General features: G+C 40.3%; 1 protein-coding gene across 7 annotated transcripts in view; it reads left to right on the plus strand.

Moving 5' to 3' along the window:
- NR3C1 (nuclear receptor subfamily 3 group C member 1) overlaps nucleotides 1–26,837 on the plus strand; it is a 107,418-nt gene that overhangs the window by 75,749 nt on the left and 4,832 nt on the right. For 6 of the 7 annotated variants that reach the window (XM_037141720.2, XM_037141718.2, XM_037141717.2 and 3 more), the window contains 5 exons: nucleotides 337–503; nucleotides 7,679–7,795; nucleotides 10,134–10,412; nucleotides 11,901–12,045; nucleotides 16,672–16,802. In XM_037141720.2, coding sequence (XP_036997615.2) covers nucleotides 337–503; nucleotides 7,679–7,795; nucleotides 10,134–10,412; nucleotides 11,901–12,045; nucleotides 16,672–16,802 — 839 coding nt within the window. The remainder of the gene's footprint in view (nucleotides 1–336; nucleotides 504–7,678; nucleotides 7,796–10,133; nucleotides 10,413–11,900; nucleotides 12,046–16,671; nucleotides 16,803–26,837) is intronic. The other variant, XM_037141715.2, reaches the window with a different exon arrangement.

Raw genomic sequence — 26,837 nt, forward strand, 5'->3', positions numbered from 1 at the left:
TTATATGTAAAAGTTAATAATCACCTTCATAAGGTGAAATGGATTAAGGTAATTAAAAATATAAACAAACCCTCAACAACAAAACATTGTAATTTCTAGTGAAGCACAATCTTTTTAGGGGATACTTAAAAAGGAAATGACCTCACCCTTAATTTTCCATAAAACAATTATTTGGATATATTTACCTAGGTAGGATGTATGAATGCTTCCTACTACTTGAAGCCAGAGTTTAGTGGAGTGAGAACCTAAGGGAACTGTATTTTGATGGTTTTTTGGTTTTTTTTTTTTTGACAGTTGTGACAGCTAAATGACATCCCTGCTCTCTTCCTTTTTCAGCCCTGGGATGAGACCAGATGTGAGCTCTCCTCCGTCCGCCTCCTCAGCAGCAGCGGGACCACCTCCCAAACTGTGCCTAGTGTGCTCTGATGAAGCCTCCGGGTGTCATTATGGGGTCTTGACTTGTGGAAGCTGTAAAGTCTTCTTCAAAAGAGCAGTGGAAGGTAGTGTGTGTTTTGAAGAGTTTTATTTTTTCCCTTTTTTTGGTTCTTATTTCTCAGAGTGGATTTTGAAATTTCTGTTATAGACAAAGCTCATTAAGCCTAGAAATCAGTACGAGGGGCAGGGTGGAGGGTGGCTCCTAGATCTGTAGGAGGAAAGAGAAATTTTAAAAAGCAACTAAAAACATAAGTAGAATAAAATAGAAAATAAACTGAAGGGAGGGAGCTTGGCCAGAGACCAGAAGGTAACTGTAAGAAAGTGGTATCATGTGAAATGGTGGTGTGTTGGGTTTAAACAGTAACATAACCCTCACTGTATTAGAATCACAGGCTTTGATTCCCATAAATTAATTGGTTAAAGTCACCGACTATTTCAGTCTGGCAAAAATGAGTGACAGAACTGCGGGGGACAAAGGGGTGTTTTGCTTTTGGACCAGGGCATGGCGCTGAGTGGCATAAATACAACACGATAGTTGACCCCTGCCTTCTGGAAGGTCCCAGTCTGCGTGACGTGCAGGCTGAGTTGACAAGGCACAACGACTGCCATGCAGAGGGGCAGATGATGAACTGCCCAGAAATCATGAAAGAAGGCATTTTGGAGGAAGTGGTTTCGCTCTACAAATGTGATAATAACACAGGCTTCACCCTTGACGTAGTCTCAGCTTGTAGACAGAAGCATCAACTCTTTAAAGGAGAAATTGCTTTCATAGCAAATTATTACCAGAAGTCACTGGTATTTTTCTAACAGCACCAGTGAATTCTCTTGGAAAAATTATATATTTCGGTCATCTGGAAAGCAATTTGAGGGCCATGTGGCCTCAGTAAATTACCTAAACATTACTCTGATTATATTAATTTTTAAAGAAATAATTATTCATTCATAGTATGAGAAGGATTATTATTTTTTGGCTAGAGTTCTGTTTGCATATCCTTAAAAATTAGGTGAGTCATTTTCTTTTGTTTGAATTACTTGAAAATTTTTTTATTGTATTTTTTCCATTACAATTTTAACCCCCTTACATTCTCCCTCCCCCACAATCCACACACTGTTGTCCGTGTTTATGAGTCCTTTTTCCTTTTTGCTGGATCCCTCCACCTTAGAGCTGTCAGCCTGCTCTCTGAGTCTCTTTTGCTTGTTTGTTCAGTTTGTTCATTGGATTCCACATATAAATAAGATCATATGGTGTGTGTCTTTCTCTGACTGGCTTATTTCACTTAGCATGTTCTCCAGGCCCATCCATGCTGTTGCAAAGCATAAAATTTCCTTCATTTTTTAAAATCCAAGTAGAATTCCATTGTGTAAATGTCCCATAGTTGTTTTACCCACTCATCTACTGATGGGCAGGTAGGCTGCTTCCCTGTCTTGGCAATTGTAAATAGCACTGCAGTGAACATAGGGGTGCTTATGCTCTTTCAAATTAGTGTTTTGGATTTCTCCAGATTTCTTGTATTCACAGAAGTGGGATCCCTGGATCACAAGGCAGATTCACTTTTAATGTTTTGAGGTCTCGCCACACTGCTTCCCCCAGTGGCTGCACTAACCTGCATCCCCACCAACAGTGCAGAAGGGCTCCCCTTTCTCCACTTCCTCACCAGCACTTGTTGTTTGATGTATTGGTGACAGCCATTCTGACAGGCGTGAGATGATATCTCATGTGTGTGGTCTTAATTCGCATTTCTTTCATGATTAGTGGCATTGAGTGTCCTTTCATATGTCTGTTGGCCATCTGTATGTCCTCTTTGGAAAAGTGTCAGTTCAGGTCCTCTTCCCATTTTTTAATTGGATCGTTTGGGTTTTTTGGTATTGAGTTTTATAAGTTCTTTATAAATTTTGCATATTAACCTCTTATCAGATATATTGGCAAATATGTTCTCCCATTCCATGGGTTGCCTTTTTGTTTTGTTCGTGGTTTCCTTTGCTGTGCAAAACCTTTTTAGATTGATGTAGTCCCATTTATTTTTTTTCTTTTGTTTCCCTTGCCTGGGGGGAGATATTTGATGAACTATTGGTACTAGCAATGTCCAAGATTTTACCACCTATGTTTTCTTGTAGGATTTTTATGATTTGGGATCTAATGTTTAAATCTTTAATCCACTTATAAATTTTTCTTGTATGTGGTGTAAGAAGGTGGTCTAGTTTCATTTTCCTGCATGTATCTGTCCAATTCTCCCAATACCATTTACTGAATAAACTATCAGTAGCCCATTGTATGCTTGCTTGCTTCCTGTATCAAATATTAATTGACTGTAAAGATGTAGGTTTATGTCTGGCTCTCTATTCTGTTTCATTGATCTGTGTGTCTGTTTTTATACCAATACCAGGCTGTTTTGATTACTTGGCCTTGTAGTGTAGTTTGATGTCAGTAGTGTGATTCCTCCAGCCTTGTTGCTCCTCCGCAGGATTGCTGTTGGATTACTTTCTTTGATACATTAGCAAAGTATAAAATCACTCATTCCCCAACCTAGAGCACGGGGATGTGAGTTTTGGCCAGTTTAGTAGCCCCCGACTATTGAGTAAAGTCTTCAGTAAAGCCTACTCCTGCTTAGTGAAATGCCTCTAACAAGGTAGTAATAGGTATTATGTAGAGCAGACCCAAGGGAAGGAAGCCTCCTCTTGTCCTCACTTTACTTTATTCAGCACTTTCTTAACTGATCAGTTATTTCCATGATGTAAGTGCAGTGGTAAGAGTAACACGGTATTGCTACACATCACAAATGACACTGACATTGATTTCTAAAAGTGAAATTCAGAATGAGACAGTGAGTCTTCAAAGAAATATGGTATCTTGTTTTTCACTCTCCTCCATTTTAACTAAGCATTCTTTAAAACAGGGCTACAGATTGAAATGCCTGCAGGGACCAAGTATGTCATTCTGGCCACGTGCAGTATGACTGGGGGAAGGAGGGCAGTTAGTGCTGGGTGGATGCAAGTGTCCTGGTGCAGTGCGGCAGGAGGGACACAGCTAAATGTGCTTCGCAGATAAAAAAACACCACTGCAAACTACATGCCCTCTGGTCTTAATCCCTGCTTCAGAATTAAATTCTGGTATTTGTTTTTAGGTAAAATTTAATTGAATATTAGCCCCACTGTTTCACAATATTTATCATTTAAATATCTCAGTGAAGTGTGATGGCTAGATTACATAATTAATAAAAGTTTAAGTGTGGACCATGTTAAACACCCTTTAATGCTTAAACATTCTTAAGATCCCTTTCAGGTCTAAAATTCTGTTCTCCTTTGATAACCTATTTAGACATGATGAAAATATTTTGAAGCCCAGATATATATTTTAGAGCACTTCTTAAAAATTATAAAATGTAACTTGTATGATTTATATTACATTTAGCACTCCATTTATAACATCTTCTATAAATAAGTTATCCCCCAAATTGTCATATTATAATAAATACCCAAATACTTAACTATTTTTAGGAAATTTGCATAAGTTTTACCTGTTTAATGACCATGCAGCCCACATCAAGGATATTTTGAATTTTTTATTCAGTATTCCGATAGTCTCTCTCCTGCACACAGAAAACAACGTCGGGTAGCTCCAGTACTGTTGGTGTTAGGCGTTCAGTGGTCTTTCCTCCCCTGAGCCCCTTTTTCTTATGCTCCCTTTGCACAGCGGTACATTTGATCTTTGTTGGTGGGTCATAATGGAGATGGGCATGAGCTGCCCTTCACTTACCACACACCAGTACTGTGCTTTATGTGTCCTACCACTGACTTACAGCGGAGAACTCACAGATGCTCCCGTGCTCTGGGTCTGAGGGACTGAGCCCCTGAGGCTCAGGGAGTTTAGCTGGCAGAACGAGGATTGAAACACAGCTGTCTCCAGACAGGCTCTTCACCTCCGTGTGCCCCAACAGCCTGAGAGGTGTGTGATAAAAACCTGTCACCTGGCAGTTTGTGATCTAGTTAGGTCCTGGGATGAAAGCTAGAGCATGGGCATTGTTCGATAGTGGCCCTTTATTCAGTGCTTACAATGTGTTAGACACTGCAGGAGAGCCTTCTCCACAACTGCCTTTAACTTTTACAGAAGCCCAGCCGGCCAGGCGCTAATTTTCTGGAGTTACAGACGGGGGGGCAGGGGCTCAGAAGAGTTAACAAACATCACTGAAATCCCACAGGTAGGAAATAGAACCGAGATTCAGATCAAGGGCTTCCTGGCACCTACCAGTGCCGTTTCCAGGGTACCTCACTGCTTCTGAGAGCAGGTAGAGAAAGAAGCTCAAGCTGGCCTCACAGTGCACCCTGAAAACCTGGGTACTTCAAGTGGGGTATAAAGTTGCAGAAAGCCCTAGAGCAGGCCCTTTGCCGCGTTACCCATTTCCTGTACAACTTTGATGATCTTGTTCATGTCTACGTGTCACTGTCCTACCTATTAATTATAATTTTTAAATCCTCACCCGAGGATATGTTTATTGATTTTAGAGAAGGGGAAGGGGCAGGAGAGAGACACACAGACATGAGAGAAACAGCAGTCGGTTCCCTCCCACAGGCACCCCAGCCGGGGCTCAAACCCATGACCTTGGCACGGGACGGTGCTCCAGCCAACTGAGCCACCCAGCCAGACCATTGTCCTGTTTATTAACTAAGATTTTTCTTGGATCACTTTTTAATTAAAAACAACTTTACTATCCCTACTGTATTACCTATTGCTATATAACAAATTATCCCCACAATGAGGAGATTAAAATGAGGCATTTATTGTGTCACAGTTTCTGAGAGTCAGTAATTTGGGAGCAGCTTCTTAGCTGGGTAGTCCTGGGACACTTGTGAGGTGACGTTCAGACCACTGGTGGGGCACAATGACCTGAAGGGTTGCTTCTGGCAGGAAGCGTCAGCTCCTCACTGGGGAAGCCTACTCCAGGGCCGCTGTCAGCATAACAGCTAGCGTCCCCCCGACGAGTGATCCGCCAGAGAAAGTGTGACCAACATGGAGACAGTGTCTTCATAACTGAGTCTCAGATGTGACATACTGTCACTTCTGCCGTATTTTACTGGTCACACAGACAGTCCTGATAGAATATGGGAAGGGACTACGGAGACCACAGGGGCCACCTTGGAGGTCGGCTGCCACACCTATCACAAATAGAAACTAGAATCACTTGCCAAAAATAGATTTTAACCACAAAAATAAATACGACGAAGACAAAACAATGTCAAGAAATTCCCATTGGCTTGGAGGTCTTTCTCCTTCATGTCTACTCCATTAGTTAGAAAGGGAATTTACCAAGTGGTATAAGACAAAGGGAGACTCCAAACCTAGATGTCCCATTGTTGTATCAGAGGATTAACAAGGAGTGACTATTAGTGGTTCCTGGCCATGCCTTGTAAAAAAAAGTGACCGCTCCTTATTCTGTAAGACACAGATTTGCCCAACTTCATACTAATAACCAGATAGGTAGGACTAATTTTGACCTAAAGATATAACCACGCTCCCCCCTGATCCTGTAGCTCAGATTCTTAGATGTGCCTAAGACATAGTTGTACCTAGGATAAAGAAGTCATTCTCAGCATAATGTACACATGCCGGTGTTTCATTTGCATATGAATAAGGCATTAGAATGTTTTGATTTTGACAGTGAGTAATTTTTTCAATTGTCTTTCAAAGTAACCGCAGGATGGTGATTTGGTGATACTTTTGTGGAGTAGAAATTTTTTATATTATAACTGTGTTGTTCCCACTTTTGCTTTAATAGAGGATAGACCTACTGGATTAATGCTTGCACTTTACGTTCAAGTAAAGCAGCTACAAACATACACATTGTAGAAAGGAATCAAAGCAGCTGGCACAGACATTTGGTGTCAGAGGCCAGTTCTGTGTCAACTCTGTGGCTTATTAGTCGCAAAGAATCGAACCTGATACAGTTAACCATCTACTCAGAACTAATGCTTAAAGATCACTGTGACTTATATTAAGAAAAAGTAAATATAGTTTATTTTCACCCAAGGCAAGTATTAGGTTGTCCTATGCATAAAGGATCTTTTCCTAAAACTCAGAAGCATGTTCAACCTAGTGAAATGATTTTTATATTTTCTTTGAACATGATTTATTTTTGAGGAGAGAAGTGGTTTTCAGTCTTTTCAAGACCATCCCCTCTAGTGGAAGGTACATGGACTCTTGGTTATCTAGGGTATTTTTTGTATAGGAAGGTCCTTTGTTTTTGCCTGGCCAGCAGATCCTCAGATAGCTTTCTTCAACATTTAGTAACCAGATTGAAAGAAAATAACAAGATTGTGCTTATGTGGTGGCGAGGCATGGAGATTTTGAGTCTTTTCCTTTTAAATTTTCCATGAAAATTTTTGCCAGGGGAAAACTACACTTCTACCTCTAACACATCTTCTGGCACCCAATTATTTAGTAACGGTACACAAGACTTTAGACAGTAGTGGTCTTTCAATATCTGGGGTCCATGATGAAGTCGAACATTCTTATATTCTAAAAGCATATGACATAATTAACAAATCTCTTTAAGATCTATATACAGTAGATTAGTTTGCCACATCTGTGATTCACCCAACTAGTTGATGGGAACCTTAACTTTCAAGATGAAGTGTTTACCTGTTGCTTCATTTAAAATTGGGACAAGGAACACTTTATTTGCATGTGGTGGCATGAAGCTAAATGAAAGTCGTTTTCCCTTTGGGAAAACTCTCAGAGTAGTTTAAAGCCTGTGTCCTTTGTCTTTAGTCCTTAGCATTAGGTCAGAAGTCATCATAAAATAGAGATTACAGACGTCTTCTGTAACCATTAAAGGAAGAAACTGTGGAAAGCATGTCCATCAAGAAAGAGGTGCCCCTTGACAGGGAATGGATAGAGAGGGGTGAGAGAGCCTTTGTGGGGTAGTGCCAGCTTCTCGATCGGAGCGCTGGTTACATGTTTGGTTTGTGAAAATGTTTTAGGCGGTACATTTATGATTTTGTGCACTTTTCTATTTGTATGCTCTGTAAAGTTTGTTAATGACCTATGTTGAATTTGTTGACCAGAATAAGAAAGATTTTTTCAGCTGACCTTTCAACTGTGTCATGGCAGCGTGAGCAAGCACGCCATCCCTCCCGCCATCAGTGCCTCTGCTGCTTGGCTGTGTTCCACCCAAAATAGAACAGCCTCTCCAGAAAAACACCCTTTCGCCCCTGTGATGTTTTAACGGTGCCTTTATTTTCCATACAGGACAGCATAATTATCTTTGTGCTGGAAGAAATGACTGCATCATTGACAAAATTCGAAGAAAGAACTGCCCAGCATGCCGCTATCGGAAATGTCTCCAAGCTGGAATGAACCTGGAAGGTAATGTAAAGACCTGAAAGGAATGAATTGTATCTGCGGGATATACAAATCTTACTCTTTAAAATATAAGTAAGCAGATGTAATAATTTAGTTATTGCAGTATACTTGTGCCCACCTAGCACAATTTTATATTATTGCTCAATAAAAGCTGGAATTTTTCAATGAAATTTCATGTTTTGCTTAAGTTTATTCACCAGCTCTTATTACTGAATTCAGTATAGCCAGACTGTACTTAAACAGTGAAATTACAGAATAATAATTATGTAATTACATAATTACAATACTTGAGGCAACATTACTTTGATCTTCAGAGGTGGGGGGAACTCTTCAAGGTACACTGTTTAAGTAACAGTTTTTATGATTAACATTAATCTCACAAGCTTTGGAATTCTGATTTAATTGGAACTTCAAGTTCCATGAAGGTGATGATGGTGACCTGGTGACCCATACGCTCAGAGTTTCTTGTGAGAGTAACACTTTCGTGCAGCAAGTACTCACCAGGAGGGCAGGCACCGCAGAGTGAAGCAGTGCCTGTGTTCTAGGAGCCTACTGTCCAGTTCGGGTGCAGAGGGAAGTCACAGAATGGTGTGGCACACTGCAAAGGAACAGAGCCACACAGCATGGGGAAGATCACCCGATTCTGTCCTGAAAGGCAGGGAAAGCTTCCTGGAAGAAACTACATTGAATTTGAGATCTAAAAAAAAGCTGAGTAGGAATCAGGTGAAATAAGAGCAGAGGCATGATCATGTTTGTATGTGAGAATCATCTCCTGTGAGAGATCAGCTAAACAGGGCATAGTGGTGTCAGAGGGGATGGACGCCATGTGGGTCTTTTGATCTATCCATGAACTCAGTGCAGGAAGGGGTGTGATACTTTTTCCTCACAGTAAATAATTCTCAAGATATATTTTAAGGCAGCCTTACCTGAAGTGCCTAGCATCTGACTACAGATAAGGTGGAGTTTTTAAAAAAATTGTTTTGGGAGAGAAGAATGTCAATTTGCTGTTCCACTTCCTTAATACATTCACTGGTTGCTTCTGGTATGTGCCCTGACCAGAGATCAAACCCACAGCCTTGGCTTATTGGGTCAGTGCTCTAACCAACTGAGCTACTGGGCCAGGGCTGAATAAAGATAAGGTCTTTTAATGATGATCTCAAATGTTTTATACTTAACTTCATTTTAAGGTGCATTGTAACCATTACAAAACATAGTTTTATTTTTGATAGAGAGAGTCAGGTGGGCTTTGGCTGGTGAGGCTCAGCGGACTGAGTGCCGGCCTGTGAACAGAAAGGTTGCCAGTTCAGTTCCCAGTCAGGGCACAGTGCTGGGTTGCGGGGCAGGTCCCCAGGTGGGGGAGCAAGAGAGGCAGCTGATCAGTGTTCCCCTCTCTTTGTCCCCCACTTCTCCTCTCTAAAGATAGATAAAATCTTTTTTTTAAGAATACTATAATTATGTGCTTGCTTCAGCAGCACAAAGACTAAAAAATAATAATTCTTATTTGTCACTAAAACGACAAAGAGTATGACTACGTTTACTAAAAAAACTACCAAATCCATGTTGTAATCTGATTACATTTCCAAACTAAGTCAAAGATAAAAGATAACTTTAGTTACTTTATATATAATATTACTATGAAAATGGACGCTTTATGTTTGTAGTCATATAAACCTAAATTTAAATCTCTTATAAAAGGGAAATTACCCACTAATAATTTATGTGAAAAAATGTAAAGGTTTTCTCTTTACCCAAATGTTTTTAGTCCCAAGTCATATTCATTATTAGAGGGGAAAAAATGGATTTTTCTGCTGTTAGAACTAATGCGGTCTTCAGCATGTGATCTGCTGTCATTTTTCTGTCTTGAAAAGAAGGGAACTTTGTGCAAGGGACTAAACAGTATAGCTCTTTCTCTATATATATTACCATTGTTTAGAGCAACCCTAAGCTAGAGTTTCTTGTGTATTACAAGCTTAGATTCTTTAAATTGATAGTAAAAGTCATTTGCATTATATAACCAATGAAAATTTTGACTTTGGAGTGAAAGACAGAAATTACTTTATGGAAGAATTATGTAAGTGATTTGCTTAGACTGCTTTAACATAGTATTTATTATTGTAAGATAATTTCATATAAAGTGTAATTAGAATAGAAAAGTAACTGGCTTATTTGTAGCAGAAAAAATTTTTTCCTCTTATTTCATTTTATTATGAGTGCTAAATAAAAGATTTTATTTACTCTTTCATTCCAAACAGTTTCAGAAATTAAAACATCTCTTGAATAAACTTTGCCACCTCCACCTTCCCATCACAACTCATTTCTGTGTATTTTTTAATTCCCACAGCTCGAAAAACAAAGAAGAAGATCAAAGGGATTCAGCAAGCTGCTGCAGGGGTCGCACAAGAGACTCCTGAAAACCCTGCTAACAAAACAGTAGTCCCTGCAGCGTTGCCACAAGTCACCCCCACCCTGATCTCGTTGTTGGAGGTCATCGAACCCGAGGTGCTGTTTGCAGGGTACGACAGCTCTCTTCCGGATTCCTCCTGGCGGATCATGACCACACTCAACATGCTAGGTGGACGGCAGGTGATTGCAGCGGTGAAATGGGCAAAGGCATTACCAGGTAAGATGCAAACCTTTGTACTTTCCTTTTTTTTTTAAGATTTTATTTATTTATCTTTAGAGGGGAAGGGAAGGAGAGAGGAAGAGAAATATCAATGTATGGTTGCCTCTCACGTGTCCCCTGCCGGGAACTGGCCTGCAACCCAGGCATGTGCCCTGACTGGGAATAGAACCGTGATCGTCTGGTTCACAGGCCCGCATTCAATCCACTGAGCTACACCAGCCAGGGCGTACTTTCCATTTTTGTACCTTATGTTGTGATCAGTATGATATGTCTAGTAGCATCCGTCCCCATACAGAGGTGTTAAGATATTGACTCTTCCCTGTGCTGCACATCACATCCCCGTGACTTACTCATTTTGTAACTGCAAGTTTGTACATCTTACTCTTCACCTTTCCCATCCATCCCCGCTCCCCTCTGGCAACCACCAGTCTGTCCTCTGTTTCTGTGAGTCTGTTTCTTAGACAAAAACAGTCTGGCTTTCCACCATCTGGTCCCAGGATATTTCTCAGACTCTGTTATGGGAATGTGGAGAGTCTGCAATACAAGTTTTATACTGCCCTCTGCTTTTCACATTATTACTCAGAGGGTAGTAGTTTCTGATGGGACCGTGTAACATCACAAATGGAGTCACAGTTCCTCAGAATTCCCTTTACACTTAAGTAGGGGGAAAAAATGTAAAATACTTCTTAGAATTCAGGTTGTTTCTTTTTAGTGTATCATTTTTTAAAAATCAGATTATTTATAAAATTGGCAAAAATCAGGGGTAGTGACACTGTCAGAACATACTAACATAGGCTATTTTAACTCTTCCCTGCCTTTACAGTTGGAAGGGATTCGACAGCTGATGCTCACACAAAGAGACACGGAACAAGTGTGACATGACCCCCTGGCATCCCTAGGGTGTCAAGGGGGAAAGTGGCATAAATATCAGGGGGAGGTTTTTAATTTAATGTCCCAAGCCAGGACTCTTGGCTTGCCTCTTTACTAATTAGCTTATATTTCCTTAAGAGTAGCCAGTTTTTGTCACCTTTTGCCTACTCAAGTTTTTGAACATCGGATGCTGTTGAAAAGCACCGAGGGCCCTGACTCAGGTGATGGGAGCGTTGCTCCACACACCAGAGGGAGTGGGCTCGGTCCCCCAGTCAGGGCACACACACAGCTTCCGGGGTCCGTCCCTGCTCAGGGCGTGCACAGGAGGCCAGTGGATCGAAGCTTCTCTCTCCCGTCGCTGTTTCTTTCTGTAAAATCTGAAGAACAAATCCTCGGGTGAGATTTTTAAAAACATTTAAAAAGCACCGAGGGCTTTGATCATTAGCATGTCACATGACCAAGGAAAAGCGAGCCCCCCTGGAGCTTCATCTCCTCTGTTAGTGGTCTCCCAAAATAAGGCTGACTCCTGGCTGGGCCTTTGGCCGTGTCCAGAGAGATGGGTCTTTTCTTCAGCAACTGCAGTTTTTCCTCAAGCCTTTGTTTCTCTTGCTTCAGGATTCAGGAACTTACACCTGGATGACCAGATGACCTTGCTGCAGTATTCATGGATGTTTCTCATGTCATTTGCCCTGGGATGGAGATCATACAAACAAACACATGGGAACATGCTGTGTTTTGCTCCTGATTTTATTATTAACGAGTAAGTCATTTTCCCTGTATTCATAGGGTATTTTAACCAGCTCATTGTGGTCATTCAGGACTGAATCAAATGCCACCAGGTATAACATGTAGTAGACCTAACATGTAGTAGACATGTGGCAACACTGTGTCCCAGGGCGTACTTAAGGATGTTATTTACATAGCACCTCTGGGTTAGTAAAGTCTATAGCAGGTAAAATGGAGTCTTACGGTGCATTTTAATTCCATAACCCGATCCCAGTAAGAAACAGTGTGTTGGTCCTGCTTTTGGCAGAGACAGTTACAGACCAGGACATGTAGGCTGGGGGTAGAGAAGGGGCAGTAGAGGTCCAGAGAGAAGAGGGGTCTCTCTGCGTGGCAAGGGTCACTCAGTGCTCATTGCTTGGGAAGAATATGGGAATAAGAATGTTCTTTTTAATTGGGAGAGAACCAACCAAGCTTCAAGATTTTATAAATCAGCTGTTCTCTCTCTGGTCTTCCAGGCCTGTGCTTCCATCTGTGAAGTATTTCAGGTGTCTTGTCCCCCGTAGCTCTGTGCACTGCTCTCCTAAATGGTTTTCTGCCTCCAGTGTCGTCACCATCACGCGGACTAATGTTTTCTCCCCTAAGCAAAGTGTGCGCCCACCACAGGTACCCCCAGCACGTGAATGTGCACAGCCTCCCGCACAGACCACCTGTGCACTCACTGTGGTTTCTGGCTTCCTTCTCCCACTGTTCTCCATTCACACACTCCTTGTCCCCACTCCCATGAGCTGTCGTCCAAACACCCCCTCAGTTCATGGTGCCCACGTCACCGTGTAAGACCTGTCCACTTTCCACCTTGTTGTACTACCCACCGCTCACCTCCTGCATTAGAACACAAACAGGCAGAATAAAATGTGGAGGGGAATTTACATGGGGAACAAAAAGGATATTTCTTTAATTGTGAGCTCTGTGTACTTAATGTTGACAAATGTTCAAAAAAGTTAATGAATTCTTAAACCACGTTATTAGAGCAGTCCCACTGCACCCCCTCTGCATGAGTCACACGTCATTAGTGGTCTGTTTTCAGGACTGGATGCCATATGAAAACATTGAAAACTTTAAATATGTCCAGAGTGGCAAGGAGTTTGCACATTAACCGGAGGTGATGAACAGGACATACTTGGAGGAAAGGGGAGAGGAGGCATCAAACGACAAGGGCGGCTGGCAGGGCGTTTGGAGGAGGCGAAGCAGACGCACTGTAGTGTCTCTGGGGGGCCGTCTTGGTGATGTGGGAAGCTTGCATGATTGTGTTCTAGTGGAGACTAGATGGTACCAGCTCCAGATATTTTAAAGGAAATTCTTAGGCATTGCACAAGTAGTGGCTAATTCTAGAGTCAGGACACAGTTTCTTATGCTACTACTACTAGGTAATTCCAAGACCACGTATCTGGCAGGATAGATAGGAACTACCTGAAGCAGAAAGCTCAGGTTTTCCCCTCTATTAGGATAGCTGCATGCAAAACTAGTGTAAAACACGGGACTGAACTATTGAGTTAAACTTAGTGTTGCTTCTCTATTGGTAGCACTTATTTCCCAGCACTGTGTTCACTCTGTTATATGAGTACCTACCAAGTGCCTGACACTACATTAGAAGCTTGAGCTATAATAGTGAATACAATAGATGATGGCCCTGCTAACATCCTGATGGGGGAAAAGGCACATGGTCAAAATTACTTGGGAGAGCCATGATATACTAGTGTGACAAAGGGGAGGAGAGAGAGGTGTATGCTATTAGATTTTGGGAACATACAAGACCTCTCTGAATAGCTGAGCACTAAATAGGACTGGTTCTTTGGAAGGGACGGCATTCCAGGCAGAAGAAATGAGGGCAAAGGCTAGAAAGAACTGTGGCGTGTGTGAGGAACTGAGAGAAAGCCACAGAGGGCATTGTGTGAGCTTAGAGAAGTGGGCAGAGACGGAGTCAAACAGAATGTGTAGGTCACAAAATAGAGTGTAGATTTTATTCTAAGAGCCAAGAAGCCTGGGAAGGTTTCCGAGAGAGGGTGACATGATGGAAGAGAGTGGATTAAAGGGGAATAACAAATATTCATCACACCCCTAATGTGTGTTGCCTGGTACTATAGCAGAGAACAAGATAGGCAAGGCTTCGCACCTTTATTGCTTCCATTCCAGCTGGACAGACACAGATAATCACCAAATCAGTAAAATTTCAGATTGAGATAAAGGTTTTACTGGACAGAGCTTTGTGTCTGTTGGGGTGGCTAATGGCCTCTGGGAGGAGGTGTCATTTGACCTGAGACTTGAAGGAGAAGGGCATGTCCCGCCCCTCAGCTGACAGGCACTGTCTCATGCTCAGCCAGGGCAGGTCTCCATATGGACCCTGAGGGGTGCCTGTGTCCTGGGGCAGGGCTCCTTGACTGACTGTTGCCAAAAAGAGGACTGTTCAAATCAGGGGCATCACAGTTTAACAAGCTTTGTTGGCTCAAATTTTAAATTAACTGATAAATTTATATGGCGTATATGTAAACTTGAAGACATTTAAAATCTGTAAGTACTTGTTTGTTTCAGAATCCAACCATACTTACTTATTGTCTCTATCTAAAAAAGCAATTTTAAGTCATTTAATTGGAATTTTAAAAACTGAGGGGAGCTTTCTATGATACGCCAGTTCATCCTTCTGTTATAAAATTAACCTAATTCAGGCCTTTTGTTTTGGCAACACATTGAGATTTAAACAGTCACAGCACGGCTTGATCACGCCATATGCCTTCCTTACCTGAAGGTGGGACTCACAGAACTGTTTTCTCAGTGCTCAGCTCCACTGCTGGGTAAATGGCTTAGACAAACAGCAGTTTGGAAAAGGCCATTCTGACCTCCTCCTTTCTGTGTGTGCGGAGGGAAGGCCTGCTCCCTTTCTTCCAGCTCACTGGGTGTCAGCACCAACCTGGCGTCCGCGGCAGGCAGAGCTGGGTGTCGGCAAGTGTGAAGCCAAGTCTGACCCTCTGTGTAGTCAGCAAAACAGTTTCTTATCATTGTCCTTAGGTCAGAAAAATTGTAGAAAAACTTTTTTGAATGCCAACTAGAATGATTTTTTTTTTTTTTACTCTACTACATTGTAACTTTGTGAAAACTACCACAGATTAGAAACTGAAAGAACCTCCCAGGAAAGGAATGCTGAGCCCCTGTTCGGCCCTGGGGGAGCGCCTCCTAGTGAAAGCAGATTCCAGTGTGAAGAGCCTCAGAGCTCCTGTCACCACTGTGGCCGGAGGCCACTCGTGTCTGATCCAGGTTATCGTGTAAAGAAGTAAACTACATCTTCAGTTGGGAATAATACTAACTTTTTTTCTGTTAAGCCCAAGATCACTTTCTGTCAAAAACTTTAAAAGAACCAAACAGATATTGAAATAGTTTTAAAAACTATGAACTGGACCCAGATTCAGACTCTTGGTGTCATTTTAAAAGTTAGGAAACTTTAGAGATCTATTTGAAAATCATAGTTGTGATAACGACTGTTAAGATTCCCAACTGGGCATGCATGTAGCACCTTTGGTTAGGAGAGTATTCCATCACACAGTGTGTGCCAGAGGCAGGCTGAAGAACCAGAAAGCCTGGCGTCCTCACACGTGGCTCTGCATAACTGCGAACATTACGTCTTCAGAACGGGATGCCGTGCAGAAAAGTACCTTTTGATTTTCAGAAGGGTGGGACCTAAAACTGTTAGCTAATTGGCCATATTCAAATGCTACCATAAAACCTGGATTTAAATGAGCATGTGGTAATAAATTCTGTAGGAATAATAAATTCTAAACACTCAAGTAAATAATACATGGCATGCATGATAGAAAAATAATTTCTCCAATGTAAAATTAGGTTGTTCAGTAGTTTCTTTATATGCTCAACACCCAGGAACAAGTTTAAGGAAAAATTTTAAAAATTCCTGACCTATAAGGAATTAGCATTAACAGTATTGTACGGGGCTGGCCAAAAAGTTCATATGTTCTTTTCCATAAAATGAAAAAACACATTTTTCACTTTCACTAATAACTTTATTGATTTGGATATTTTGAGTATGTCGGCTATTTCCCACATAGTATACTGTTGATTATTCTTAATTAATGTCTCAATTTGATTGTTACCGACTTCAACTGGTTTACCTGACCGTGGAGCATCGTTCAGCAAGAAATCTCCAGCATGAAACTTCACAAACCACTTTGGACACATTCAGTCAGTCACAGCACCTTCTCCATACACTGCACAAATCTTTGCATTTCAATTGCGTTTCTACATTTCTTGAAATAATAAATCATAGTACACCAAAAATGTTGCATATTTTCTTCCATCTTTAATATTAAAATGGCTGCCCCAAAATTCACCAATTTTGATGTTTTTTTAAATGCACACTGATGTAACTGACAGCTGTCACAATACAGTCTAACAAAATCATTTCAAATGAAGTTAAAGAAAACTAAGCACTACTAGAACCGTATTACGGAAAAAGTAACAGACTTTTTGGCCACTCCAATAACAGTCAGGTTTTCCTTTATGGGTTCATAGTTTTATAAAATAATGACTAAAAATGTGTACATTTTTTAAACAAGTGCTATTTATTTCTAATTCAAACACTGATATTTGTATTTCACAGGGAGAGGATGGCTCTACCCTTCCTGTTTGATCAATGTAAACATATGCTGTTTGTTGCCACCGAGTTACAGAGGCTTCAGGTATCTTACGAAGAGTTTCTCTGTATGAAGACCTTGCTGCTTCTCTCATCAGGTTTGTGGAACACCTCTTCACTTCTAAAACTCACTTTCAAATGTGTCAGAAGCATGAAATATAGAAGTCTAGAAACAAAGGTTTATTTGTATACATAGCCTTAATACTTATACCAAGTCTGCTATTTTCTGCTAGCCAGACTGTCATAAATATAAAATTTTAGAAGGGCACAGCCCCTGATGCCTCAATCAGCATGGCCCATCGGCACCCTGGAGAGATGCAGAGGGATGTGAGCTGCACGGGGGTCTCAGCTGACTGGCTGTGCGTCAGCTTCCTCCTTCCTGTGACCTTTGACAGCACCTCTCTAGGAGGGAAACTCGTTCCTCTAGTACATTATTTACTGTGTCAAATTTTTACTTATACAGTGAGTGCTACCATGTATAAGACAGTGCAGGGGGAAAAAAGATACACCCTACAAAACGGTGTTCTTGATTAACATTAGAGGCTTGGTTGGTGCAGCCCTGGGCCTGGACTGCCGGGAAGAGGTAACCTAGCTAGAAACCAGCAACAGGGATCTGTTACTCTGGAAAGGTCAGTGAGTACTCTCAGCTAGGTAGCAGAGGAATGCTCTGTAGTATCTTGTCTCTATGAGTAAAATTAGGGCATTTTCAACAATAAGAAGGTGAACCAGTTGGTTATAAACTTTAGGCCATTCTATTAAAAATTATGTATCAGGTTAGTGTTTATAAAATACTGAGTTTTGATGGCTGAATACCTTTTTAAAATAAGTATATTTAAAATATGAAAAAAGTCTTTATTCCAATAGTAAATGTGTTTTCATTATAAAAATGTTACATAACTTTAAGCTATGGATATTGCACATGACTAAGCTTTTATAATGCTTTCATATTATTTGTTCTACAAAAAGTCATTTGATGCTCATGGATTTAAGGAGTCTTAATACTCAAGGCTAGAAAACTTTTCACAGCCCATTAAAAAAGCTAAAGGTAAAGATCATTACTAGAGACTCAATTTTAAGGTTACCCACAGCAGTGCACTTGAAGTTAGCTCAGTGTTATCTGAGTAAACAAAGTTCTGATCATGATTTTAACATAATATCCGAGTATAAGCCAGGACCAAGATACTAACCAGTCTTATTTGTAAAAAATTGTGGTTAAAATTTTATATATACCTGACTTAAACTGTAGTTAAGAAAAAATAAACTGAACTAGTACATATCACTGGTTCTTAAAAAAAAAAGAATAGACTCATAAGGATGAAAATACTTGCCCTAAGATGTAATTAGACTTCTGCTCTGATGGAATGCCAGAACAGTGCCCTCGCCTCCCACCAAAGATGCTGGACTGCACACTGAGTGCAGTTGGGAACCCACAGAGGTGAGAAGCACTCTGTAGCCAGCTCTCAGAGGGCATCTGCAGGTATGGCACTGTAGTTAACAACTTTAAAAACAGGGCTGGAAATATCATTGAAATGGAAAAACAATGGATGGCCATAACAACAGATCAGACACACATGAACAGACATTTAAACTGAAGTTCAAATTATAAACCTAAAGAAATTAGCCAGAACAAAATTGTTTAAATGAATGCATGTATGTACATGTATTTATATATGTGTTATGTGTATGTGTAAATGAACAAGAGGAAAAGAGGCATGTTTGAGGGAGGAGGTCTAAAACTGTTTCATAACTCACCTCCATGTCATAATGAACATAGAAAGGGCATTTTACAGTGGAGCACACGGAGGTCGACGAGTGAGGGCACTGGCAGCCAGCAGAGCAAATCATTACTCTAACCCATAGGTGACCCATGCACAGGGCACCGGCTGGAAAAACTCTGGCCTCACATAAGCACCAGAGACTTAAAATGGAAGGTGAAGGAGATGGGAAAAGACAGCACACAAAGAGGTAATGGCTGAAAACCATTCAAATTTCTGAAAAGACACCAACCCTCTATCCAGGCAGTGCGGTGAATTCCACGTAGTGTTATGTATTTGACAAAATCCAACTGGTTCAACAGCAAGGTCGACAAGGAGATCCCTGAACAGGCAGAGAAAAAAATGTCTTCAAGGGAGAAGCAATTGAAGTGAACAGCAGCAACTGAAGAAAAAAGAATGTTGTTTTCAAAATGCTAAGGAAAGAAAATGAAGGTGGGCTTCAGTTTCAGCTCTGACAAGTAGTAAACAGCTTGGAAATTATCACCTAACCTCACAATAAGAAAAACCTGATGAAGCTGAAAATCAGTGGCTTTTCTTAAGTCCATCAGAGGGTCGAGATTACAAGGCAAATCACCACCTCAAAATCTGTAGAGCAGGCAAATACAGAGAAAGCACAGCTCAAGATCAACTTCCAGGGAACAGAAGCTACTAAAGTCAGGGACTGGTAGGAAAACTTGTGGTAGTTTTGATGAATTCTGAAGACCCAGTCAGGAGTAGCTGGAGAGTTAACTCCTGGGACTCAGTCTTGATAGGGGGCTAACTTGGGGTTTACCTCCTGAATCCCAGGTTCCCATGGTGAAGACCTCGGAATGGTCCTGTCATGTTTCTACCCACTAAGGGAAACTGCTGTGACAAAGCTGTATCTGATTTGGGAGAAGGGGCAAGTTCCTAATTTCAGCCCCTCTCTATCGTGCAGGGGTGTCCAACCTGCAGCGCCCAGGACGGCTGTGAATGTGGCCCAACACAAACTCGTAAATTTACTTAATATATTATGAGATTTTTTTGTGTGATTATGTTGCAATGTATTTCATGTGTGGCTCAGGGATGCCAAAAGGTTGGACACCCCTGAAAGGGGAGAGAGAAAAGGTTCAGAAACACTTCTTCAGGACCCAGCCCAGAGGCCAGGCCTACTAAAACAGATCAGATCACAAAGGTGTAAAACATTCCACATCCTCAACACCTTACCACCACGCCACAGACTTGTAGTAATGATAATGGAGCTACAATGGAGGAAGCTGCAGAACACAGATATGTAAGAAGGAACGACAGCAGCGGGGGGGGGGGAATAAAGAGGAGACTAGACCCTCTTAACACCTGCACCAGACCTTTAACATAGCCTGGCCCTTCACCAGATTAACAGAAGACTTACACTATAGTCTACTTTAGTTCTGACAGAAAATTTCCAGCTTTTTGCAAAAAACTGCAAGGTATGCTAAAATGAAAGAAAAAAACAGTCTGAAAAAACAAACATACATTAGAACAAGATGTAGCTGTGGCACAGATATAATGATCAGAAAGGGAATTTGAAATACTTACGATTACTATGTTAAGGACTCTAGTGGGAAAAGTAAACAACATGTAAGAACACATGGTAATGTAAGCAGTGAGGTGGACATTTTATAGACTCCAAAGGAAATGCTGGAAATTAAAAATGCTGTACTGTGAGGAACTAGTATAAAGGACACATGGACAACTAAGGGGGGTGGAAATGGGAGGGAGGTGGGGAGCACGGGGGGGTGGGCTGGGATGGGAGTAAAAGACAGAAAACTGTACTTGAACAATAATTAAACTTAAAAACGCTGTAATGTGGAAATGAAGAATGCTATTATTGGGCTCATCAGAAGACTGGACACACCAAGGAGAGAATCACTGAGTTGAAGACAGTTAATAGAAACTTACCAAACTCAGATGTAGAGAGAAAAAAGAATGAAGATAAAAAATGGAACGGAATATTTAAGAATAATGGGGACAATTACAAAAGGTGTAACAGACAAGTAATGGGAAAATCAGAAGTAAAAGAAAGGAATGGAAGAAATATTTTAGTAATAATGGCTAATAAGTGTCCAAGATTTATGACAGAAACCAAAGCATACATCCAGGAAACTCAAAAGCACCAACAAAGAAAAATGCCAAAAAAAATCTACACCTAGGCATATTTTACTCTAAGTACAGAAAAGCAAGAATAAAGGCAGGAATCATGCAGGTAGCCAGGGGTGGGGAGACAGCTTACCTGTGGAGGAACAAAGAAATACAACAATATTCTCATCAGAAACCATGCAAGCAGGAGAGTGAAGTAGTGAAGTGAAATATTTAGTACTGAAAGAAAAAAATCACCAATTTAGGATTCTGTATCCAGTGAAGTTATCCTTCAAAAGTGGAGGCAAAATACCTCAGACAAGCAAAAACTTTAGAGAATTGGTCTCTAGTAGACCTGCCTTTCATAAAGAGTTAGAAGAAGTTCTTTAGAGGAAAGAAAAATGATACAGGTCAGAAACAAGGATCTACATAAAGAAAGGAAGAGTATTAGACAAGGAATAGACAGAAATAAGCTTTTATTTTTCTTTTTAATTGATGTAACAGGTAACTGTTTAAAGTAATAAAAGCAACAAGGTACTGGATGATGGTAACATATGGATGAGGTGGATGAATGACAGCAGTGTTGAAAGGAATGGCGGCGGGGGGGGGGGGGAGACTGGGACTAGGCTGTGCGGTACCTGCACTACCTGTAGGAATATTTTGAAAGAGGATGCAGACTGCAAACCTGTACGACACAGGTTCGAGCTGCTTGGGTCCATTTATATGCAGATTTTTTTAACAAGTACAATTGGTCCTTTGTATTCACAGATTTTGTATCCTCAAATCTAACCAAATGCAGATCAAAAAGTATTTTCACATTCCCAACCACAGTTGATTGAATCCACAGATACAAAGGGACACCTGTAGAGTCAGAAGTTACAAGTGGATTTTCAGCTGCACCCCTCCCCCACCATTATTTAAGGTCCACTGTAGTTGTGAATGTATATGCGAACTCTAGGGCAACCACTAGAAACAATTTAAAAAGCAGTAATATGTAATTCATATACTGAGACATGCTCAATGAAAACTAGAAAAGGCAGAAAGAAAAGATTTAAGAAGAAACAAAGAGCAAATGCAGCGAGCAGATAACAGTTACAAACATGGTGGATACTGATCCAAATATATCAAACAATTGCTTTAAATTTTAATGGTCTAAATATACTGTTGTTTTTTTTTTTATGAAGGCTAAAAGAAAGTTTGCCACCAGAAAGCCTTACTGAAGTAATATTAAAAGATGGATCAAGCCCTGGCTGATGTAGCTCAGTGGATTGAATGCTGGCCTGTGAACCAACAGGTCACTGGTTCAACTCCCAGTCAGGGCACATGCCTGGGTTGCAGACCAGGTCCCCAGTGGGGGGTGTACGAGAGGCAACCACACATTGATGTTTTTTCCCCTCACTTCCACTCTCTCTAAAAATAAATCAAATCTTTTTTAAAAGATATATCATTTCTAGGCTAAGGGAAAATAATCATATCTTTAAGGAGATAAGAGAACAAAGGGGATACACATGTAGACACATCTAACCTAACATTTATGTATAAAATAACAATAATCTCTTTGGAGGGTTAAAAATAAAACTGAAGCACACAATAATTACATGTAAGAAAAAAAATGAATTTGGTAAATTAAGAATGAGTGTTGATGACAACTAGAAACAGAAAGTGTATATAACACAGCAAACCATTAAGGAAGAGAGAATGACATGGTGAAAAAAACAATCCAAAAGAGTGAGATGTGAGGAGGGGGCAAAGGATAAACAAAAAGCATCATAAGAGGAGGCAATAGGTGGTACAATTAACTTCAAATATATCAGCAGCATCACAAGAGACCCAGGCATATGCCCAGGGTAAAAGGATATACTATGCGTGGTATAACCCAGTAATGGCAAACATGTTCATAACAGTCCAGATGGTAAATGTTTTTGGCTCTGCATACATTCCCTGGTACAGCTACACTCAGCTCTGCCCCTCGTGGCACGAACACAGTCCCCAACGATACTTACAGAGCAGGCATGGCCGTCTTCCAGTGAAGCACCATTTACCAACACGGGCTGCGCATGGGACTGGACTGCGAGCCGTAGTTTGCTGACCACTGCTTTGACCAAAAGAAAGCTGAAGCAGTTATGTTATTATCAAAATAAACTGTAAAGTAAAAAATAAAGTTATATTTTTAAAAATACTCATTACATAAAGCATTCTACTCACCAGGAAAACATTTCTAAATGTATAGCCTCCAAAAACATAAAGCAAAAATTCATGGAACTATGAAGATAATTTTGGGTGGATAGAATTCTTTTAAGTATCAAAAAGGGCTTCTTCCATAATTATTTTTAGAATTAGGGTAACAAGCAGGAAAAAGTATATAAATAAGCAAACACTGTCTTGAAAATCATCAATAAGTAGATTATCTGTAATATATGTGTCAAGTGACCAATACGTCACTTACATGGTGGGGTCTTACTTCTCCTGATTAAGCAGTCCTCATTTTCGCATTCACACTGACATGTTAGAAGTGCCAAGTATTGCTTTACGGAATCAAAACATTTCCCTGTGTCTTTTCTGGTCTAATCTTAATCAAAATCCAGTGAGAATGATACACTACATTAATAAATTGAAAGATAAAAATCATATTCTCAATAGATGCATAAAAAGCATTTAACAAAATTCAGTATCTAATTATGATTAAAAACTCTCAACAAAGTAGTAATAGAATATATATCAACATAATAAAGGCCAAATATGACAGCCCACAGCTAACTTCCATACTGAGTGGTGAAAATCCGAAAGCTTTTTCTCTAAGATCAGGAACAAGGCAATGATGCCCAGCCTTGCCACTTTTATTTAACATAGTATTGGAAGTCCTAGCCAGAGATAATTGTGAGAAAAAGAAAGGGCATCTTAATCAAAAAGGAGGAGGTAAAACTCTCACTATTTGTAGATGACATGGTATTATATATAGAAAGCCCTAAAGTCTCCACCAAAAAACTGTCAGAACTGATAAACAAATTCAGTGAAGTTGCAGGATACAAAAATCAGTATACAAAAATCTGTCACAGTTCTATACAGTGATAATTAATAGAAAGGGAAATTTGGAAAACCATTCTACTTACAATTGCATCAAAAAGAGTAAGATAGCACCCTGGCGGGTGTGGCTCAGTGGATTGAGTGCTAGACTGCCAACCAAAGGGTCGTTGGATGGATTCCCTGTCAGGGCACATGCCTGGGTTGCAGGCCAGGTCCCCAGTTGGGGGGGTGTGAGAGGCAACCACACATTGATGTTTCTCTCCCTCTCTTCCTCCCTTCCCCTCTAAAAATAAAAAAATATATTGAAATTAAAAAAAAAGAACGAGATACCTAGGAATAAATTTCACCAGTGAAGTGAAAGAGACCTGTATACACTGAAAACTGTAAGACATTGACAAAACCAACCAGAAGATGCGGTGAAAGGGTGTTTCGTGCTTGTGCATTGGAAGAATTCATATTAATTTATGTTAATTTATGTTAGTTATATTAAAATGTTAATTTATGACAAAGTAGCCAATATATGGTGGCAAAAAAAAAGCACAGTCTCTTCAATAAATGGTGTTAGAGAAACTGAATAGCCATATACAAAAAGAAAGAAAGAAGCTGGACCACTGTCTTATATCACATAACAATTTTAACTTAAAATGGATCAAAGACTTGAATGTTAAGACCTGAAATGATAAAACATAGGTGATAAGCTCCTCAACCTCAATCTTGGTGACGGCTTTTTTGGATCTGACACAAAAAGCAAAAATAAACAAGTGGGACTACATCAAACTAAAAGCATCTGCACAGTAAAGGAAATCACCAAAAAGCTAAAAGGCAATGTACCAAATGCAAATCATATATCTAATAAGGGGTTAATATCCAAAAATACTGGGTTGGCCAAAAAGTCCATTCAGTTTTCCCCGCAAGGTGGCTCTAGTAATACTTAGTTGTCTTTAACTTCATTGAAGATGGGAGAAAATAAAGCATAATATTTCAAGAAAGGTAAAAATGCAACTGAAGTGCAAAAAAAGATTTGTGCCACATGCGGAGAAGGTGCTGTGACCGATCGAATGTGTCAAAAGTGGTTTGTAAACTTTCATGCCAGAGATGCATCACTGGACACACCCCATGGTCCAGTGGACCAACTGAAGTTGGTAGCAACCAAACTGAGACATTGAGAACAATCAGCATTACACCACGTGGGAGAGAGCCAGATCGATAAAGTTATTGATAAAAATGAAAATGTGTTTATCTTATGGAAAAAGCCATACGGGCTTTTTGGCCAACCCAAGGTATAAAGAACTCATACAACTCAGTAGCCAAAAAATAAACAATCCAATTAAAAAGTGGGCAGAAGATCTGAATAGACATTTTTCTGAAGAAGACATACAGAATAGCCAACAAGTACATGTAAAGGTACTCAACATCATTAATCATCAGGGAACTGCAAATCAAAACCACAGTGAGATTAACACTTCACACCTGTTAGAATGGCTGTCATCAAAAAGACAATAACAAGTGCTGGTGTGGATGTGGGGGAAAGGGGAATTCTTGCACTGTTGGCGGGTATATAAATTGGTGCAGCCACTGTGGAAAACAGTATGGAGATTCCTCAACAAATTAAAAATAGAACTACTATATAATCCTGCAATTTCACTTTTGGGTATCTCTCCAAAGAAAACAAAACCTCTCTCCAAAGAAAACAAACAAAACATTTAACTGGAAAAGATATGTGCACCCTCATTGACAAATCATTTACAGTGGGCGAGATATGGAAGCAGCCTAAGTGTCCATCGATGGATACGTGGGTAAAGACAGTGTGAAAGAGGTGTTTATATCCTGTGGGATGTTATTCAGCCATAAAAAGAAACCTTACCCTTTGTGATGCGTGGATGGACCTGGGGAACATTATGCTCAGTGAAACAAGCCAGTCAGAGAAAGACACTGCATGACCTCACTCGTATGTCAGGCCGAACAAGCAAAATGAGCTCATGGGCACAGGGAACACACTGTTGGATGCCAGAGGCAGAGGGTGGGAAAATGGGTGAAGTGGGTTAAAAAGTGCAAACTTTCAGCTATAAAATGAATGTCACTGGGGTATAATGTATAACGTGTGGGCTGCAGCTAATAATAACATACTATATATTTGAAAGTTGCTAAGACAATTTTCAAAATTTTCATCACAAAGAAAAATTTTTATAGCAATACATAGTGATGGATGTTAACTAGACTTACTGCAGTGATCAGTCTGTGACATATACAAATATGTAATCATGTCATACACCTGAGACTTATAATATCATTAATTATATCTAAATTTTTGAAAATCAAAAAAATTAATCTAGTGAGAAAGAATGGGAAACATGTCCACAGGGCAAGTGAGAATTACATTACGACTTCTTGCTCCTACGTCCAGCATTTCCTAAGAAGTCAGCAGCAGTGAAGTTTAGGGAAAAATACATTCTCCTACCCAGAGACTGCGTAATTACAGCTCTGAGAAGGTCTGATATCCAGGAATACGCCTCACTCTGTATTGAACATTTAGCTTTGCTTATATTGGGACCATCACGTCGTCTCCCTGGCCATTAACACAGAACCAGAGTTCCCAGGAGTGCACTTTCAGAAGTGTAGCACTCCACAAAAGTCACCATCTCTATAAAGGTAAGTGAAACCACGATTAATGCTCCACTCACAATCTTTACTAGTAACTGTCTTTTAAGAATAATATTAAAATTGATTTTACACCAATTTTATGATCCATAGTTCATGAGGTGTTTACTATATTTGAGTACAGAAAGGAAGGCAGATTATTTCCTTCCTAGGAGGCATATATATAGGCCACATAAAAAAATCACATTTTAGATTGGAATCATATCAGTTCAGTATGTTAATGCATTGATTGATAAAAAGTATTGCATACTGATTTTAAGGTTGTAAGTGACTGGTGGCATCACAGCCACTCCAGAATGTAACTGGTGGAATGAAACTTGTTGAAACTTTCCACGCGTCTGCACTAGAGCGAAACAGAAGGGCAGAATGGCAGCCGCCGTGTTGCGTACCAGTATCTGGTCCTCACGGCAGCCTTGTGGAGAGGAAGGTGCACCACCAGTGCCATGTCACAGACGCAGAACGAGGCAACTTACCCAAGGTTAAGTCCTCCAGTTTCCTCTGACTCTTAGTTTCTTGGCTGTAGTTTCACGGTCCTTTGAAATACTTACATTTTAATAGAGTGCACTGAAATCATACCAACACTGTGAAGTCATGAAGCAT

This window comes from Artibeus jamaicensis, unplaced genomic scaffold, assembly GCF_021234435.1.
Source record: "Artibeus jamaicensis isolate MK-2021 breed Jamaican fruit bat unplaced genomic scaffold, CSHL_Jam_final contig_456, whole genome shotgun sequence".
Lineage (NCBI taxonomy): Eukaryota > Metazoa > Chordata > Mammalia > Chiroptera > Phyllostomidae > Artibeus > Artibeus jamaicensis.